Source organism: Pelobates fuscus, chromosome 6, assembly GCF_036172605.1.
Source record: "Pelobates fuscus isolate aPelFus1 chromosome 6, aPelFus1.pri, whole genome shotgun sequence".
Taxonomy (NCBI): domain Eukaryota; kingdom Metazoa; phylum Chordata; class Amphibia; order Anura; family Pelobatidae; genus Pelobates; species Pelobates fuscus.
Window position 1 is genome coordinate 168,600,518 of NC_086322.1, and position 21,195 is coordinate 168,621,712.

Consider the following 21,195-nt stretch of genomic DNA (forward strand, 5'->3'; position numbering starts at 1 on the left):
CCTCTCTCTTTTCCACTCCCAGGTGGCCCCTCTCTCTCTATCCCACTCCCAGGTGGCCCCTCTCTCTCTATCCCACTCCCAGGTGGCCCCTCTCTCTCTATCCCACTCCCAGGCGGCCCCACTCTCACTCTATCCCACTCCCAGGCGGCCCCCTCTCTCTATCCCACTCCTAGACGGCCCCCTCTCTCTATCCCACTCCTAGACGGCCCCACTCTGTCTCTATTACACTCCCAGACGGCCCCTCTCTCTCTATTACACTCCCAGGCGGCCCCACTTTCTCTATTACACTCCCAGGTGGCCCCTCTCTCCCTCTGTATCCCACTCCTAGACGGCCCCACACTCTCTCTATTACACTCCCAGGCGGCACCTCTCTCTCTATCCCACTCCTAGACGGACCCACTCTCTCTCTATTCCACTTCCAGGCGGCCCCACTCTCTCTATTCCACTTCCAGGTGGCTCCACTCTCTCTCTTTTACACTCCCAGGCGGTCCCATACTTTCTATTATACTCCCACGCGGCCCCACTCTCTCTTTATCCCACTCCTAGACGGCCCCCCTCTCTCTCTATTCCACTTCCAGGCGGCCCCACTCTCACTCTATTACACTCCCAGGCGGCCCCACTCTCTCTATTCCACTTCCAGGCGGCCCCACTCTCTTTTTCGCTCCAAGGCAGCGCTCTCTCTATCCTGCCTCCAGGCAGCCCCTCTCTTCCCCGCTCCCAGACAACGCTCTCTATATCCTGCCCCTAGGCAGCCCCTCTCTCCCAGACAAGCTTGTCTCTCTCTATCTGGGTCTATCCCAGCCACCCATGCCGCTCTCCCGCCCAGCGCTACTAGGGCTGAGACTCTGGGAGTCACATGACTCGGTGAGGTCAGTGGTGACGTCACGGCCTCCCTGCGCTGGATGGGAGCTGGAGCCGCTGTGGTAGAGTTCCCGGCGCAGGGCGGGGAGCGGGATCTAGTTCACTCCCGGATTCCGGGCTTCCTCACACGCGCCGGACTGGAAAGTTTCTCAAGCCGGAGATAGAGCGCTGTGTGTGTGTCCATAATCTCCCCGGCTGCCGAGGGGTTAATCCCGGGGAAGGAGAAGAAGGGATCCAGCTGTAGCAGCAGCAGGAGGAGGAGGAGGAGGTGCTGGTTGGGGGATCGAGCCTGGAAGCCCCGGGTCTGAGCGGGCACAGTGAGCCGGGCACAGCCGGACTAACATGATGAGCTCGGGGAGTGGCGGAGGAGTTGGAGCCGGAGGAGGCGGCGGGGAGGTGGTCTGCTCGGGATGGCTCCGTAAATCACCGCCAGAGAAAAAGTTGAAACGCTTTGTAAGTAAGAACGTGTTGTGAGCGAGCTGGGGAGAGGCCACAGCATGCCTGGGGGCAACCTGGCACCCTCCCCGGCTACACAGGGTCCCCTACCCCCTCTCCCAGACACAGCAATAACAATCCTATGAGGGGGGCAACTCCTGTAAGGGGGGAACAAATCTGTGCTCTGTGCCCCTCACTGAACTGGAATGTGCTCACATTGTTTATCCCAGAGTAAGGACTCACAGAGTGCACTCACTTAGCAAGGACTCACACTGCTACTACTGCTGAATAATAACTTTTATTTTAGTGTTCTTAGAATGTATGCGGATTCTATGCCATGAAATAACAACCAGTTTGGTTCCTGTATAAATCTCTCTGCCTTACAAACTTTACAGGAGTTTGGTAACTCTGTACAGGAATAATTCTTTGTAAAGCAGTGTTTATGAAATGTGTAGTGTGGAACTAATGGCTCCAGATACAAAGTAAACTTATTTCATTAGTTGGCAGAGTTTGACATAATGAGGTTTTACATTTATTTTTATAAATTGTTGCAGGAATCGTACATGTCATTAGCTTAGTGATGGAAACATTTCAGTTAGAGTGGTTTGCATGTCATACTTGAAAACCAGAGAAATCTCAATGTATCCTTCCTGGTAAAATATTTTTATAAATAAAATGTCCCAAGACATTTAATTAGATGGACGGTTCTCTGAGGGGCATGTGAAAGATTGCACCTAACTGCAGTGCCAAAGGTTATCCATCATTGAACCAGTCTGAGGAATTGCTATGTAGATTTAAAAAAAGCATGATTTTAAAAATTTTTACAACATATTTAATTCCTAATTGCGGTTCTTCATTTTCTTTCTTTTCTTTTGTTCCCCACTGTGACCCAAGTTAAGTACTTTATAGGCTTCGTGATCCTTTATGAAATTATTAGCGTTGTGACATATTTCCCAGTGATTGCACCTTATGTATTGTGTGTCCAGTACATTTATTTATATACTGCAAATATATTTCACAGCGCTGTACAATAGGTAAACAAGACAATTCTAACAAAACATGTTAGACAGATGAAGAGGGCCCTGCCTAAGTAATCAATTGATCTGTATGTACCTGGAAGGAGGGAGCATAGTAGATGAGACTGCAGGGGAAGGTTGCACAAGATTAGGAGTTAAGGGGTGAGCTGATACCCTTCTCTAAAGTAGTGTGTTTTTAGGGATTTTTTTTAATGACTGTAGAGACTGGAACAGTTGAATGTGTTGCAGGAAGGCATTCCATATGATGCAGGTCGCCCTTGAAAGGGTGCAGAAACAGGATAGTAACAGGTTGCTGGCTGTTAGATTGGGAAAGGCAGTGCTACTACAGGAAAACACATTTTGTGGGAAATTGCATGGAGCTTGATAGACATAATGTGTTAGTTTCAAATATTGGGGATCTACTAATATAACATGGGGGCCCAGTTTTGGAAAATTTCTCATAGCTTAAAGTTTCCCTTAACTATTATCTCTGTATATCAAGTGTGGTTCAGGGACTGTAGAGAGTTATTCTACTCTGCATGCAACAGGGTGTGTTATTTGTTTACCGTTTCCCAAGTGTGGGATTCTGTAAAGTAAACAGTGCTCCGTAGACCCCTATTGAGACCAAATGCCACCTTGTTTTGGTTAAGGGGGAAGGGTTAAATATTTTCACCAGTTGTTACTGGAATGAGGGAGGGAACAGGGTAGTGTTTGTAGCATGGTGTGTGTGTGTGTGTGTAGGGAGGGGGGGGTGTTTAGAGCTTCTATATCAGTTTCCAAACAGACTAGCCTGTGAGTAATAAGCCTGTGTGGGAATTTGGCTGGCAGAGCTGCCATCAAAAGGCTACACGTAACTGTGGCTGTTTGCTGAGAGGGCAGATTCCTGCACATACAGGGTAAAGGCTGAAAGTTGAGTACTGGCAGCCTGTCACATGTTGTACATTTTAGAACACTGCTCCTCACTGAATTTCAAATGGAAACATTTTCTTTCGGTTAACTCTTACCTATAAATAGTTGGATAAAAATAAATGTATATAACCTGTACTTGTGTTCAATCTAGTTGTGGAAATAAAAATAAAATTACCTTTGTTTAGAATCTCAAGATTTTGTGACTTGTCTTTATAAATGTGAATGCTGCACAGTGTTACACAGTAGCAAACAGTGAATATGATAATTACATGCCTAGTTTTGTATCAACAAATTTATATAGTATATAGAGAGCTGCAAAATTTGTTAAAGGGACACTCCAGGCACCCAGACCACTTCTGCCCATTGGAGTGGTCTGTGTGCCAACTCCCACTACTCTTAACCCTGCAACTGTAATTATTGCAGTTTTTTTTATAAACTGCAATAATTACCTTGCAGGGTTAACTCCACCTCTAGTGTCTACTAGACAGCCACTAGAGGTCACTTCCGGGATTATAGCACAGATTTTCTGTGCTATAGCGTCGCTGGACGTCCTCACGCTATGTGAGGACCTCCAGCATCGCTAAAATCCCCATAGGAAAGCATTGAAATAATTTTCAATGCTTTCCTATGGGGAGGTCTAATGTGCATTAGGTCTCCCCCGCCAGTGGACGGGATCAGTCTCCCCGGCCGGCTGACGTGGTGACGGGGAGGAGCATGGGCGGACCAAGAAGCAGCGCCAAGGGACCTTGTCGCTGCCTCTGGTAAGTTACTGAAGGGGTTTGGACCCCTTCAGCAACCGGGGATGGGAGGTGGGAGGGAGAGGGGACCTGCAGTGCCAGGAAAACGGATTGATTTCCTGGCACTGGAGAGTCCCTTTAACCTTCACCCATTTTTAGTCAAAAAGTGGTTGTTTAGTCTAGCAATGATTGCATTGCATGCTTTTATATTTAGCGTGATCATTCACGTGTGTTGCCATCGTAAAAACCAGGAAGGGTGTAATCCTTGCAGACAATTTACAATACTATATAGATAAATTTTATGGTGATAACATTTTCAGAAACTGTAGAAATATGATTGTAATACTCTAATTGAATTACTCCCATCCCCACACCACCAAACAAAATTTTGGCAGTTCTCTGAATACTATTCTTGTGGCTAATGTCTCCGCTTTGTCCTTTTGGTTAACTTACATTCAGGTCTCTTTAGGTTATGAACTAACATCTAAATTGCAAACTGTTTGTTCCAGAATTCAGGTTTGACAGAATTAAACATTTTTAATTCTGTACACCATAAGATAGTTAACTGAATTTCTGAACATTAATGTATCATAGGCTACTATGAGCAGCCTGACTTTGAAAATTATGAAATTGAAGAGCTACATTGTGTGCTTTTCCTGATAAAATTGTTGCAATGAAATTAATTTTATCCCTCAAAACCAGAATTTTAACCCTTTCCCTGCTTGCCGCGATCAGAGTTCAGATCACAATACTTTAATGTGATAGTTTTTATTTTTTCACCCTCAGGGCTTAACTTTTATTTTATATTTGTTTTTTGCTCTTGGGCTTTTTTTTTTTTTTTTTAATTTGGTGATTCAGTTAGCTGGGGTGGGTAGAATTTATTGGGACATTTAATGTTAGATTAGTTAGGAATTAAAAGAAAAAAAGTTTGAAAACAGTGTTTTTTTCTTTTTTTTCTTTTTTTTTTTTTAATAGCAAAAAACAAGTTTTAAGGTTGTTTAGTTGTAGTTAAAGTTCAGTCTAAAAATGTTTAGAAAGTTTACAGCCGAGAAGGCTTATACAATTTTTAAACTGCTGATTCAGAGGCAACTCATAGTGCCTCAGGGAGTGACGCAGGTGAATACGAATATGTGCCTGAGCTAGAAGCAAGTGCTGATTCCTCTGACACTGCCCAAGATGCAGAAGACAGGTACAGCAAATGATTTTAACCACTGGCACAAAAGATACTAAAGTGCAACTCAGCGGTTCTCTACCGAGAAAAACTTCTGACGGGGAAGTATAATGACAAGAAGGTGGTGTACATGATGCTCAGCATGATCACATCTGTAGTTTGATACCCAAAGAAAGGGGAAGCAACTGGGTGTGTGTCTGGGGGCAACCAAGACAGGGGGTAACCCTCACATATTTGTGTTAGTGGAGAAGTAGACCTAAATTGGTCAAACAGGGAGAGGCGCCCCCTAGTGTATAGCTATACATATGTACAATGAATCATAAAACGTAACTTTTAATGTTGGCTGTGATAAAAGAAACCCTTTGTGGAGAGTTTAGAGAAAGAAAACTAACAACAATAATAAACTTAAAATAGGAGGATAGATGTCTGGATGGGGATAGATATCCTAAAGGGTGTTCCCCCCAGGATGTACAGCTCAATACAGCTACAAATCCCCACAACCTGTATATGTTGTCTCACAGAGGCAATCCTTCAAGGGATTGCATGATGTAGGGAGTGGAAAGATTAAACCAGCCCTTTGGTCACTATGTACAGTCCCAGTGTGATACTTGTTTGCAACAGTGAAAATATTTACACATGGGAAATCCTGTAGCAAGAAAAATGGTGACAAGGACGGTTTTTCCACTAAGTAGTCAAAAAATGGTCAGAGTTTAGCAAGTCGATAGATACAATTGTTTCAATCTGTGTACTATCTGCTATATTGCTATTCCTGGAGGATAGGGGCACAGAGGATGGGAGGAGAACACCTCAAATCTAGTGGTCAGTTCCACACACCAATCGGCAAGCGTGGAAGATGACGAGATCTGACAGGAGATTAACCAAACACAATCTTCCCCCCACACACAGTTCCCCTTCCCCTTATTCTAAATCTTTTCAGGATCCGACACCCAGAATCGCTGACTAAAACAGTCTCCCAAAGAGATTCTACAGGTTGATTTTCCAGACATAAACTACCCTCCTGCTGCTACCTAACACGTGTTTCGGCGCTGCAGAACGCGCCTTCGTCTGAGGCTAAACAGTGGGTCAAAGCACTGGGAGCTCCTTAAATAGCCCACTATGTTTGATAGATGCTGGGTATGTGAGCGCATCGTTCGCGCCAAAACTGATCGAATACAAACAAGCCCCGCCCCTAGTGACAGATCCACTCCTGATTGGATGTCTGAATCAGACATCTGTTAACTCTGCACTTGCTGAAATCATCTGGCCGTCGGATTAAACTCAGTGAAAAACGGACGAGTAAATGCAGGCTATATAGAGATCACAATGTAACATGAGGACAAAGAATCACCCTGTGAAGTTTGTAAAAACATTGGGTTAGGACATTGTCACTGTAGTGTATAGTCCTAATTGGTAGTGAGTGAATTTGAGTCCAAGTGGTCCCTGAGTGGGGGTCCTTTCTTCAAGGTGACCATGGTCATTATATATACAGATGTGGATCAATGTCTAACTGATTGTTAGGCATAGGGGACAACTCTTAAGTTTTATGTAGATATAAATAATTGCATTATCAGGCGAAGAAGGGAGTCACATAAAAGAGGGGGATGGGGCATAATGGTTCCTATTATAAGGGGCTTTATGGTTGCACACACAGTGAGCAAATATTTACTTACGTTCCCACTATTGCGGTATTCCGCTGACAATATAATGGTGGCCCTGTGGTAGGGGGGCCACTAGCTTATGCCAATAGGTGGGTATTGCTCCTTCAATTTAACCCAGCAATTGTATGTGGGGTTTGGGGATTTACCCAAGCTTTGACTTGAAAGTAAGTGAATTAAAAATATAGTGATATATACAGCCTAAGTGAATAATATGTACATACATAGAAGTAATTACAGAAGTATATTATCCGGGTGCTATTGTTTATCAATAAAGGGGGTAAACGTAAACCCCTCATTTAGACCATTGGGGGCCAATGATTTGAACTTGTATATCCAGTAACACTCTCTTTTGAGGAGAGTGTGGTCCAGGTCCCCTCCTCTACGTCCTAGGGTCACCTTTTCTATCCCTGCGAACCTAACACCTCCTGGATCGCCGTGGTGTTGATTTCTTATATGTCTCGCTACAGGGGTGTCCCTCTGGTTCCTGACTGAGTGTACATGCTCCATGATACGTCTTTTGAAAGGGCGAATCGTTTTGCCCACGTATCTGAGTCCACATGTACACGTCAGGAGGTATATGAGGCCCTTGGTACTGCAGTTAAAAAACTGCTTGATATTGCAGACCACTTGGTCACATGAGTCTGTGAGATGCTTAGAGTCCTTCAGTATATACTGACACGCTACACACTTACCACACTTGTATGTACCTTGCACAGTTAGCCAGTTGTGGCAGGGTTTTGTGGACGAAAAATGACTGGGTACCAATGATTCCTTTAAATTTTTCCCCCTGCGTGCTGTGAGAGATACATATGGGGTCACCGTCCCCTTTAGGTGGGGGTCTTGGGATAGAAGTGGCCAGAATCTGCTCATTATTTTCTTCGCTTGGTCCCAGCCTGAGTCAAAGTTCACAATGCACCGGGTAGGTGCTTGTTCTGTAGGGGTTGGTTTATCCTCGAGGAGTTCCAATCTATCGCTGTGTAGCGCTCTTTGATAGGCTTGTTTTAAGCAGCGATTGGGATATCCTCGCTCTTTAAATCTTGCCTTGAGTGACTTAGCCTGGGTGATAAAGTCCTCTTCATTCGAACAGTTTCTTCTCAAACGGAGGTATTGTCCAATAGGGATACCTCTCTTGAGAGTAGTCGGATGATGGCTTTCCCACCTCAACATTGTATTAGTGGAGGTGGGTTTCCTAAACAGGGTTGTCTTTATGGTCTGTTCAGGGGATACACTAAACGTACAGTCAAGGAAGTTGATGGATGACCCCCCTATTTCCATCGTGAACTTTAAGTTCAGGTCGTTCAGGTTCAGACTCTCTACAAAGGACATGAAGCATTCCTTTGTACCCGTCCAGACCACCAAGATATCATCTATAAACCTTTTCCACATAAAGATGTGCTCAGTGTACTTGGTATTATTGCCGGAGAAAACCACATTCTCCTCCCACCAGCCCAGGTGCAGGTTAGCGTACGATGGCGCACAAGATGTACCCATAGCTGTACCCTGCACCTGGTGGTAGTACTGGCCATCAAACAAAAAGAAGTTGTGGGTTAGGACAAATTGTAATAAGTCCAGTACAAAGGAGGTGTGTTGTTGGTGTACCAGCCCTCGTGTTTCTAAATAGTGTTTGATGTGTCTCAGTCCAAGGGAGTGTGGAATGGACGAGTACAATGCCTCTACGTCAAGGCTACACAGAATGGCATCTCTTGGTAGGTTGGTGGAGGCTAAGCACTTCAAAGTGTCCTTCGTGTCTCTCAGGTAGGAGGGAAGTTTTTCTACAAAGGGGCGGAGGATCTTATCTAGGTAGATACTAGCCTTACAGGTTATGTTATTAGAGCCGGACACAATGGGTCTAGCTGTCAGGGTCTCATATTGTTTATGTACCTTTGGTAGGCAGTAAAATGTGGACACAGTCGGACTTTTCACATAGATGAATGTATGCTCATCTTTACCCAAAACGTTATCATCAAAGGCCTTATCCAAGAGGTTTTTCAAGGTTGACAAGAACTTAGTTGAGGGGTCTGTGCTCAGTATTCTGTAGGTGGTCCTGTCTTTAAGTATGTTTAGAGTTAGTTGTACATACTGTGTTCTGTTTAAGACCACAATGTTCCCCCCCTTGTCTGCTGGCTTGATGATTATGCCATCATCGTCCTGTAAGTCACACAGGGCTTGCCATTCATTTCTAGAGAGGTTGCTATGTGGTCTAGGTTGGAGGGACTCTATTTTCAGATCTGATATCATTTTACAGGTTGATTCTACGAACATATCGATATTTTTGAAGTCTTTAATGTTCGGTGTGAACTTGCTTTTGTACCGTAGATCAGTGTAAGGTGGAGAGGGAAAACCATCATTCTCATCCAGTAGAGATACCAGTTCATTCAGGCATTGGTATTCTCTTACACTGAATCCCAGTTCTTTTGCTCTTTTTTCCTTCTCTATGAGAAAGAATTTATGCAGGGCTAATCTTCTTCCAAAAAGATGAATATCCTTAATCCATTCAAACTTGTTGAATGAAGGGACAGGGACAAAGGACAGCCCTCTTGCAAGGATTTTGGCCTGGGATTCAGTGAGTACTCTATCGGAGAGATTGATGATTTTACTGCTGGTATTTGCTACCGTTTGTGCGCCCTCCCCCTGTATCTTGTTTGCCTGTACTGAGGTGAGGGGCGGGGCTTGTTTGTATTCGATCAGTTTTGGCGCGAACGATGCGCTCACATACCCAGCATCTATCAAACATAGTGGGCTATTTAAGGAGCTCCCAGTGCTTTGACCCACTGTTTAGCCTCAGACGAAGGCGCGTTCTGCAGCGCCGAAACACGTGTTAGGTAGCAGCAGGAGGGTAGTTTATGTCTGGAAAATCAACCTGTAGAATCTCTTTGGGAGACTGTTTTAGTCAGCGATTCTGGGTGTCGGATCCTGAAAAGATTTAGAATAAGGGGAAGGGGAACTGTGTGTGGGGGGAAGATTGTGTTTGGTTAATCTCCTGTCAGATCTCGTCATCTTCCACGCTTGCCGATTGGTGTGTGGAACTGACCACTAGATTTGAGGTGTTCTCCTCCCATCCTCTGTGCCCCTATCCTCCAGGAATAGCAATATAGCAGATAGTACACAGATTGAAACAATTGTATCTATCGACTTGCTAAACTCTGACCATTTTTTGACTACTTAGTGGAAAAACCGTCCTTGTCACCATTTTTCTTGCTACAGGATTTCCCATGTGTAAATATTTTCACTGTTGCAAACAAGTATCACACTGGGACTGTACATAGTGACCAAAGGGCTGGTTTAATCTTTCCACTCCCTACATCATGCAATCCCTTGAAGGATTGCCTCTGTGAGACAACATATACAGGTTGTGGGGATTTGTAGCTGTATTGAGCTGTACATCCTGGGGGGAACACCCTTTAGGATATCTATCCCCATCCAGACATCTATCCTCCTATTTTAAGTTTATTATTGTTGTTAGTTTTCTTTCTCTAAACTCTCCACAAAGGGTTTCTTTTATCACAGCCAACATTAAAAGTTACGTTTTATGATTCATTGTACATATGTATAGCTATACACTAGGGGGCGCCTCTCCCTGTTTGACCAATTTAGGTCTACTTCTCCATGATCACATCTGTGGAACAGGGGAAACCAAGCAAGTACCAGTCTTCATTAAACATAACAGGCACATAGGGGAAGTGGACTTGTCAAATCAGTTAATGCTGCTGTACCTGATCATGAGGAAAACCCTGGCATGGTATTAAGAAGTGGGCATTTGATGCAAATGGCAATCCACAATGCCTTTTATTCTGTTCCATAAGGCAAATGTTGAACTGAAATGCACAGACAAAGTGACGGTCCATCTGTAGATTTGGCAAGTGATAGGATTGGGGCAGATCATTTTTCTTTAGGATTCCGACAACCCTCTGAAAAAAAAGTCCTACAGAAGAGATGCAGGGTCTGTTATTAGAATGGCATAAGAATGGAAACCAGCTTCCACTGCACTGAATGCCCCTTTCAGCGTGGCCTTTGCATTGTTAAGTGTGTTAAGGTGTATCACACGCAGGGTAATTAAAAGAGCAAATGTACCCAACTTAATCTGAATTAATTTTTTTTTAGTTAAAGATCTTCTGTTTAGGGATGCACCGAAATGAAAATTCTGGGCTGAAACTGAAAATTCAGGATGCCCTTGACCGAAAACCAAAACTGAAAATGAAATTTTTTTTTCCTCAAATGATTTTAAAATATTGTTTTCTTTAATTTTATCAATATTATACGTTTTAATTGTAAACAGCTTACAGTGAATTTCATATTTTAGGCTATAATAATTAAACTAGGAAAAACAAACAAAAAAAAAATAGTTTTCAGTTTGGCTAATTTGGCCTAAAATAAGAAAATCTGTTTAATTAAACTTTCACTTCCTCACAATTGACAGCTAAATAATAACCCTGAATTTATTACTAGGTCAAAGAGGTAGCTGTTGTAAAACTGCAACTCCCATAATGCTCTGTGAGCCCCAGTGCTGCTACTCTCCTCCCCTAAGCCAGCAGGGGGTAGTCTGCCGTCTCCCCCATAGACAGGTGTTTTCTCCCCCCAGAGGAGGTTGCGGCTGCCGGGGATTTCCGGTGGGGTGGTCATCCAATGCTGGGATAGGTCCCCCGAGGAGCTTAATTACCTTGCCAGGCAGTCGAGCTGGTAGACTTGGCTCTCCGAGGCTGCACGCTCTCCGGGACAAAAGTTAAAAATGCTTAGGAACTTTAGTACTGAGGAGGCTTACAGAATTCAGGCAGAAGACTGAGTTTGACGCAGCTGAATGCAGCAATAATTATTTGCCTGAAACTGCAGGGCCCACAGAAAATTATGTAGATTAAAGGAACACTATAGTCACCTAAATTACTTTAGCTAAATAAAGCAGTTTTTAGTGTATAGATCAATCCCCCGCAATTTCACTGCTCAATTCACTGTCATTTAGGAGTTAAATCACTTTGTTTCTGTTTATGAAGCCCTAGCCACACCTCCCCTGGCTATGATTGACAGAGCCTGCATGAAAAAAAAAAACTGGTTTCACTTTCAAACAAATGTAATTTACCTTAAATAATTGTATCTCAATCTCTAAATTGAACTTTAATCACATACAGGAGGCTCTTGCAGGGTCTAGCAAGCTATTAACATAGCAGGGGATAAGAAACTCTTAATTAAACAAAACTTGCAATAAAGAAAGCTTAAATAGGGCTGTGCCAGTCACATGCATGGAGGTGTGACTAGGGTTCATAAACAAAGGGATTTAACTCCTAAATGGCAGAGGATTGAGCAGTGAGGCTGCAGGGGTTATGTTCTATACACCAAAACTGTTTCATTAAGCTAAAGTTGTTCAGGCGACTGTAGTGTCCCTTTAATGCCCAGATAAAATCACACAGGAGAAATGTCTAGCAGTGAAGCATTTACCAAAACAAGCACACATTAATTGGGTAGTGTTGACATGACCAGCATTATACAATAGGTCTCGATCATACATGAAAGGATCAGAGGATCTATACAAAACAAGATACACATAGCCTTAAAAATGTCTAACTTGAAAAGAGGATTTAGGTATGTTGTGAGGTTATATAATGATTAGCTTCTTAATGTGTGGGGATCCTTTTTGTTATTATTTTTGTTATTTGTTTTAAACAGCTGTTTTATTTTACATAATTTATGAGATCTGTGTGTATGTGTGTAGTTTTCATAGAATTAAACATGTTACCCTGAATGTTGTAAACCTGAATTCAGTTTATTTAATATATATTATTCAGCCTATACCACACCTCTAGGCATAGCTGAATAATATGCAATGCTTGATCTTAAATTAGTGAGGCTTACAGACACTCCCACAAAATCAGGCTTTGTGGTGTTCATTAGAGCACATATAATGTGATTTACATTGGAAAAAATGATGTAAGCAAACCTTTCAAATTGTTTAAAGAGACACATTAGGCACCATAATCATGCGATCAAGTATTACAAGTGCATGGATTCTTCCTTTAAATACTTGCTTAGGTTGTATCTAGACTAGAAAATGTATATACACCAAACAAACACAAATTTCAAAAGTAGCAAGTTTGTAAAAATTCTACCGCTGTCAATGCTTGAGTTACACCATACAGGCTTCAGCCACAACGATCACTTGAAATCACTAAAGTAGCCATAGTTGGTCATTTAAATAAAATTACCATTTTAAAATAATTAAAGGGTTTGTTTAGGTTATCTGATAATATTAAATAGTTTAAGATAAGGGGGTTAAATTTATAGTTTTGGAAAACAGTATTTTAGGTCTTCTGTGCAGTCAGCATTCTATAATTGATTATTGAATTGAAGGAGCTGTTATACAGTGTGCATCACTCAGTGCTGTCCCTGCAACTCCTGCAAGACATTTCATATTTAAGAGGTTACTGGTAGTGATCTCTTCCACTTCCTGTCCAACTACACAAACATACACTGAAGAAGCTGGTGCGATAATGATTCTACACCCTCTAAAACTGTTCCTGCAGCTCTGCTTTCCAGCATATGAGGCTGACTGGGCTATGAAGGACACTAACCAAGGTTCGTGGTACTTACCTCCCAACATAACCGCTTAAGCCCAAAAAAGGAGTACAATAAAAGTGATGAAAACATGTACCTGTCAGGGTACCTGAAGTCTCTACCTCCGAGAGAGGTAGAGACTTAGACATCTATCCGTCCGGACGGGCTGTTTCCTCTGTTCCTCGCGGTCCACCCGGTCACGTAAACGCCGGCCGCGAGGGAGTCACTTCCTTTTGTAGCAGGACGTCCGGAAACCGACGTCATGACGCCAGCCCGGAACGACCTGTCACTCAATCCTGTAGAGACTAATCAGATCTCGTCGGAGGCGTGTCCCCCCCCTCCGAGCCAGGGTATTTAAACTTGCTTCTCCCGTTTGTTCATTGCCCTGTCGTGGTTCTAGCCTGTCTAGTCACACAGTGCTCTGGTATTTTCTGTTATCCCTTTGGTTCCGACCCGGCTTGTTTGACTTACTCTGTTTACCTCTGTTATCCTTGACCCGGCTTGTTCCTCGCTTACCTGTCCTCTCGTTCCCTCGACCTCGGCTTGTCTCTGACCATTCTCTATACTCTCCGTACGTTAGTCCGGCCATTCTAAGGTCCGGTATACGGATCCTGTACCTGTTTGTACTCTGCGTGTTGGATCCCTGTCCCGATCCTGACAGTACCCCCTAGAGGACATAAACCTGTACAAAGGTGCCTACTGTGGTTAATTGTAAATCTTGCCCTGGTTCTAGTGAATGCGCCAATCAGATGCTTCTCATTGAGAAACCTCCCTGCGGAGCAACATACACGTTAACAAGCGTGTGCACACTCGCTGTATACCAGTCTTAATAAACTGTAATATAGTTCATTGAGAAGGGGGGATGCAGTTGCACTCCCCCAAATATATAAGTCCCCACAAAACTATTATAAACTGTCACAAATGTAAAATAATACAGAAAGTTTAAGGAAGTTTTATTTACGTTTAAGAAATGGTAACAGTTGGTCGCCATTTGTTTCTTCTGTATTTTATTTTACAAATAATACAGTATGAAATTGTTTGAATCTACATATAAAGTCTGAGATTTACGATTGAAAATGCATGTAACAAAAGTTTATCTTTATTTTTATTACTAGTGATAAGTTTTTTTGAAACTATTTCTGAGCAAAACATACTACCTTGTCCCTCTCTGTGACTTTCTTCTTCTGTCTATATTTACTGCATATTAAAGTGAACACTCCAGGAGCCATAACAACTTAATCGTAATGAAGTTGTTATAGTCTAAGGAGGTCACCTGTCACAGATTTAATCTCAAGGGGTTAAAACCACGATCAGCTGGTTTAAACCCAGTGTTGAATCTGACACCTTATAGCTCTAACCACAAACATCTGCTGCTTGAAATAGGAGGCTTTCAGACAGGGACGCTTCTGAAAACTTTAGATAAACGTGGTCCACCTCTCAGTAGCTCCCCATTCGCAAACGATCTGACTCGGTCAGCTTATTAATGGCACCACTGTCAAGAGTCTTACCTATTTGAGCTTCAGACTGCGGTAGATGTTAGTGGGCGACGTGTTCGGCCACTGAATTCGACACTTTAAAGTTAAAGGACCACTATAGGCACCCAGCCAACTTCAGCTCAATGAAGTGGTCTGGATGCCAGGTCCATCTAGGATTAACCCTGCCTGCTGTAAACATAGCAGTTTCAGTCTCATTGACAGCCGCTAGAGGCGCTTCCGCACTTCTCACTGTGATTTTCACATTGAGAAGACGCCAGCGTCCATCGGAAAGCATTGAGAATGCTTTCCTATGGACTGGCTGAATGCGCGCGCGGCTCTTGCCACGCATGCGCATTCAGCCTATGATGACCGAAGGAGGAAGGGAGTCCCCAGCGCCGAGGGAACCCGACGCTGGAGAAAGATGATTGTTTAACCCCCTTTCTCCCCCTTCAGCCCGGCGGGAGTGGGACCCTGACGGTGGGGGCACCCTCAGGGCACTATAGTGCCAGGAAAACGAGTTTGTTTTCCTGGCACTATAGTGGTTTTTAAAATGTTTTAACCTGAGGTAAGCAGCCACCTGTTGACTACCTCGCACCATTACAGCGTCATTCCAATGAAGTTGTTATGGTGTCTGTAGTGTCCATTTAATTACAACAGAGTATTTGTCTTGCTTAATTTTGTCCCAGTGTGTTCACTAAAGAAATTCATGATGTTACAAAAGGAACTGTGTAAGATGTTGCAAATTGCTCAAATTTTCAGATTTCAGTCTTTTACATGACTATGAAAATCTATTTTGACTACAGTCTGTTATTTCTCTCCTTCCTGGGTCAACCACATGGAAAAGCAATGAAGAAGCAGTTCTGCAAAATAAGATTTAGCTGTAGTTTATTTTAACAAAGAGGCCCATGCCATTTGATTACTAAGTGACATTTTTTGCATCATTTTTATGCTTCCTGTTTTAGCACATCAAAGTTCAAGCTCTTTAACATCCTTAGGTTAAAAAAGCAGTAACATATTTTGTTTAGGCTGTGACCAAGTACTTAATAGTTTGGGACCTGTTTGGCGATAAAAGTATTATTTTGGCATTACTGACAGTTCAAAATTCAGATCTTTATTCCTTCCTTTTCCCCCCTTTGCTCCTTCTGCTGATCTTGGTCTTATAACACCAGTTAATCTATCTGAATGATCTAAATGTTATATTTGTGTTTCTCCATTTGCAAAATATTTTAACAAATACCATGACAGGGCTTTATCCGTTGCTCTTGCTAATTATACAGGTTTGTTTTTATTCTTTGAATGCTGTTGTGTATGAAAAATGTATATTTAAATAAAAAAAATAATTAAAAATAGTAAAAGTTTCACAATGGTAACAGCTATAAAAAAAACATGACTGGTATTTCCTAAATGGATACTCAGTTGTCTTATGAGATTGTATCTTCTTTGTGCTGTTAAAATTACACTATAGTATTAAGAATACAAACATGTAGCCCACTATTTTAGGAGCCCCCTCTATCACTTACCTTTCGTCACTCGCCCTGCTGGTCTTGCCGCAGCATTCCAGCTCCCTGGCTGAAATCATTAAGATTGATAATCTCAGCCAATCCAATGCTTTCCCAGAGGAAATGGGAAGGCATTGGGAGGCTTGTGTGCATGAGAAGTAAATTGTACATTGCACCAATCAAATGCTTCTCTATTAGCTGCATTTTATTGAATTAGTGTGACTCGATTCTCACAGGGAAGCTCCTCTAGTGGCTGACATAAAATTTTGAAAAGATGTTCAAAACTGCAATGGTTTACATTGCAGGGTTAAAACTAAAGGGCCACTGTACTTGGCCACTTAATTGATATGAAATGGTCTGGATACTGTTAATGGTCCTTCAAGAAACCCTTATTTTAAAAGGAATTTTGGTTAAAGTTCAATCGAAAGACTGCATAATCCAAGCTGCTAGCACTAGCTTGTCCATTTGGCCTGTGCTTAGAGATAAAGGTCCACTACCCATGTGTACTGTATTCACACATATCATTAAATGCACACAGGTGCCCAATTCTACAAATAGTCATTTTGTACAAATACAATACATAATAGAGCATGACATTTTATGTACCAGTTTCACAAAGTGTGCATTATGATTTGTACTGTCCAAAAAAAAAAAAAAAAAAATACTCAATAGGCTTCAGGCAATAATAATAATAATAACAAAGTATTTAACCAGATAAGGTACATTTAGATTGCTCTGGTTTCCAAGTATGTCCTGGGGGTGTTACTTTTGCCCAACATCCAGGGGATGTTACTATTACCCAATTTAATGGTACTCATTATATCTACCTCGGAAGGATGAAGGGCTGAGTCAACCCTGCCGGGATTTGGACCTGCGACCCCTAAGTGTTATAAGACAAATCCCCCAAAAATATAGCAATACTTTATCTATATAAACAAACATATCACAATAGTGAAAAATTGTAAGCCAAGGAACAAAATATTTCAGAAATTGTGGTATCATTATTCTCAATGAGGAGAGTCAAACACAGGATTATACTTTTGAGGGTAAGATAAAATGGGACTTGTGCTAATGATATGAAATACAGGAAATAAAGGGAATTTATTGAGATGCTTGCAGGTATAGACAGATAGTGATCTTCCTGATGTGTCACAGATCATAGCTGAAATCCTTGATGTTTGAATCTCACTGAAACATTTTTCAAGTCCTAACAAGTCAATTTTGTTTTCTGGGAATGCTATGGAAAATTCTGGCAAGTTGCCTCAAAAAAAACTATGTGGTGGCTCTCTGGTGTTTAGCTCATTTAGAAAGTTCCCACCTATACTTTGTTTTTGCCTACTGATTCGGAATTTGTCATAATATATTCTCTAGTCTGGACTGCAATTTGTGTCTGAACACTGAAACAATGCGACCTAGAAATAAGAAACACAGCTATTCTGACAACTGTTTCAACTTGCCTCCACTTAAATAGAAGGCCTGTTTACATACCTTTTTAATCAAAACTTGATATTCAGGTTTGGCAAGTCTTTTCAAGAGCTGTTTTATGCAGCAGAGTGCTGTAGATGTTTTCTCTCTCTCTCTTTCTCTCTATATCTATATAATCGATCAATTAAAGATCTTCAAAGTGTATGAACTTTGCGGTAAAATTAAGTATATAGTAGACTGCTATAATGGATTCTTTAAATTAATACTTGTAAAGGTGTTGGTGTACCTTTTTATGTCAAATATCTGACCATAATTCAGTTAGCTAAAAAGTATGCTAGTGACTCTGAAAGAAAATGAATACCCATATTTCACTTTGACTCTTAAGTAATCAAACCAATCCAACCTTTGTCTCTCTTTTTTGGTTTGTTCATGGCTAGTTATTTTCCAATATTTTCTCACACGCCTTTCACATGACCAAGTCATGACCGTGCAATAAATTTATTTTTGGGACATCCTATGCACATAAGGTGCAAAATGGAGTTCGTAGAGCATCTGATGAAAGCTCCATGTGGGAGCTGAAACGTCGACTTTTAATGGTAATAAAAGGTAAGTTTTGCTTTAACTTTGAACGAAGTCCCTGGAGTGCGGTTCTTCTTGCTGTATCTACATGATTTGCCAGACCAGCACTGGGCAAAGTGACCAGGAGTGCAAGCCTTTGCAGATATATATATTTATTACGTTAAATAAGACTTGCTTTTTCCAGAGAAATCATAAATCTGTAGTGATGTTACTACCACAAACCATTCTGGGTGGGCATATGCAAATTAGTTTAACAAAGAATCACATTTTTGCCTCATTCCATTATAAACATGGATTCCTTTGAGTCTGTGTTTGATGTATACAACGGCTTTGAAACACCACTTAGGAATTGCATCTTTTCCTAAGTTGTGTTTCAAAGCTGTTGTATCTAGTTTGCTATATATATATATATATATATATTTAATACATATATATATATACACACACACACACACCCCAGCCCCTCCCCCCCGGTCAATGTCCGATTTATTATATATATATATATATATATATATATATATATATATAAACTGGAGATGGGCAGCAGGATGATATTCAGAGGCAGAAATCTGTTTCATAGCGTGTCTCAATGCACAATATGTAAAATTACCTTAGAAATCTGAGAGAAATTCACTATGAAGCTGCCTACCTCCTTAATCTAATTTCAAATATTTACTTTATTCTGTCAATTGAAAATGAATTGATTCAAATGAGACACTGATATTTCCAAAGAGATCTCATTGTTGAATCACACATGTTTCAAAATAGCTGCTGTTGTATTGCAACCCAATGCTAATAAAAATGGCATTCGAATGTCACTGTTATGAATAAGAAGTTGCTTCTGAAGTAAGGTTTGGGGGCAGGGAGTGAATTCTATAGTTGTATGCCATTATAGGGTAAAGTGGGTGTGGGCAGTGTTTTAGTTGACTTATAGTTAGCGCATCTTAGGGTACAGTTTCCCGTTATCACGGGTAAATCGCTTAAACGATTGGAAAGGTTTCCATTGCAGTTTGTGAATGGATGAAATAATTATTTATTTTGAGTCGAAAACAAAATAAGGCTGGAAATAGCCAAAATTCCTTTTCAAGTAGCCAAATTAATTTCATTTAGACGGCAATCCTTTTTGAAAGAGTGCCATTTGGACAATTCAAGTTACTGGTAATTCACATGTTTAGTGCTTAGTAAACAGACCTCTCTGTGATATGAAGGGGTCCATAATGTTCTTGCACCACTGTTTAACACATTGGTATTTTTAATAATTTAACAACTCTTCTAGTCATGCACCACTATTTTCTGTTTATATGTGACAACACAGTTGGCAAGAAAAATCAATGGCTTTAAAATGTTTGTTTTAAAGATAGAAGCCTAGAAACAAAATGACTATAAGTTAATGTACTTGTGCTGCACACATCTTACATATTACTTTGAGCTGTATTAGGAAAAAAAAAATACATGGAGAAGATCAAGCTCCCAAAACCAGCCTCATACAGAAGCACTCTGTCCCCTGTTGGTGTTAAATAGGTTTTTTTTCTGTGTTGTTTAGATGCTCTGTAGAGATTTATTTTCCAAAGCAGTCAGAAGCTTTGAGCGGTTTAATTGGAAAGCATTCTCCAATGATGGGAAAAACTGCACTGTGTGCATTTTATGAACCTTGCACCCACTGTCATGCGTACTGCGTGTTTCACCATTTATTTCTTTTTAAATATCGTAGAGTTAAAATGACTACATGAGATATTGGATTTAGAAAATCTGTTTGAGGGAAATCATCCACAGTTGCTCTCAATAGAAAATGAATAGCCAAAAGAGTCTGGCATCAAGGCAGTTGTAATTCATCACCACTATGGGGTATACCTTTTGGTCATCCCTGCTTTAGAAGCACCATAGTTAGTGGGGGCAAAGGATATTATTTCTAATGTGTGAACATATCCAATAATGTAGAATGGATAGTTTTACTTGTTGCATGTAGGGGGTTGTTTAAGGCAGGGCTTGACAAATTTATTTGGAATTTAGAAACCAGCTAAAAAAGTTATGAGCCAGTGTTTTAACATCAGAAATAAAATCCTTAAAGGGATACTATAGTCACCAAAATCACTACAGCTTAATGTAGTTGTTCTGAAGTCTATAGCCTATCCATACTTTCAATGTTAACACTGCCCTTACAGACAAAATACAGTGTTTACGTTACTGCTTATTTACATATTTAGTGACAGTCACCTAGACGGCCTTTTGAGGTACTTCCTGGGTCAGTCCTGCACAGTGTGCAGCACCTGCATTCAGCATGACTCTTAATGCTCCCCATAAGGATACATTGATTCAGTGCATCTCTATAAGGACATTTTAATTTTGCCAGTATGGCATTTTGCTGAGTATGCGCAATATTCTCCCAATACTTCAATGGGAAAAAAACTGGCTTGGTTGAGATCGTCAAGATTGATTATCCTAGCCGAGGAGATGGGGCCAGCCACTGCAAGAGCAGCACAGCATGGGAAAAACTAAAAACACCTTTTCCATTATGTTATTGGACAAGGTAGGCTACCTAAACACACACACCACAGTGGCAGACACACACTAGATTATAGACATCCACTTAATTACCAACACACACACACACACACTCAATTACAGACACATATACACACACTCAATTACAGACACATATACACACACTCAATTACAGACACATATACACACACTCAATTACAGACACACATACACACACTCAATTACAGACACATATACACACACTCAATTACAGACACATACACTCACAGACACACATAGACACTCACTCACACACACACACACACACACTCAATTACAGACACTTATACACTCACTGACAGACATACACACACTCACTGACAGACAGACAGACATACACACACTCACT

The 21,195-nt window shown here is 41.4% G+C and overlaps 1 protein-coding gene across 4 annotated transcripts in view; it reads left to right on the forward strand.

Annotated features, from left to right (window-relative positions):
* The first annotated feature begins 886 nt into the window (after positions 1-886).
* Positions 887-21,195, forward strand: part of GAB1 (GRB2 associated binding protein 1) — a 99,239-nt gene continuing 78,930 nt past the window's right edge. For all 4 annotated transcript variants that reach the window (XM_063458462.1, XM_063458464.1, XM_063458463.1 and 1 more), the window contains exon 1: positions 887-1,314. In XM_063458462.1, coding sequence (XP_063314532.1) covers positions 1,204-1,314 — 111 coding nt within the window. In that variant the 5' untranslated portion in view covers positions 887-1,203. The remainder of the gene's footprint in view (positions 1,315-21,195) is intronic.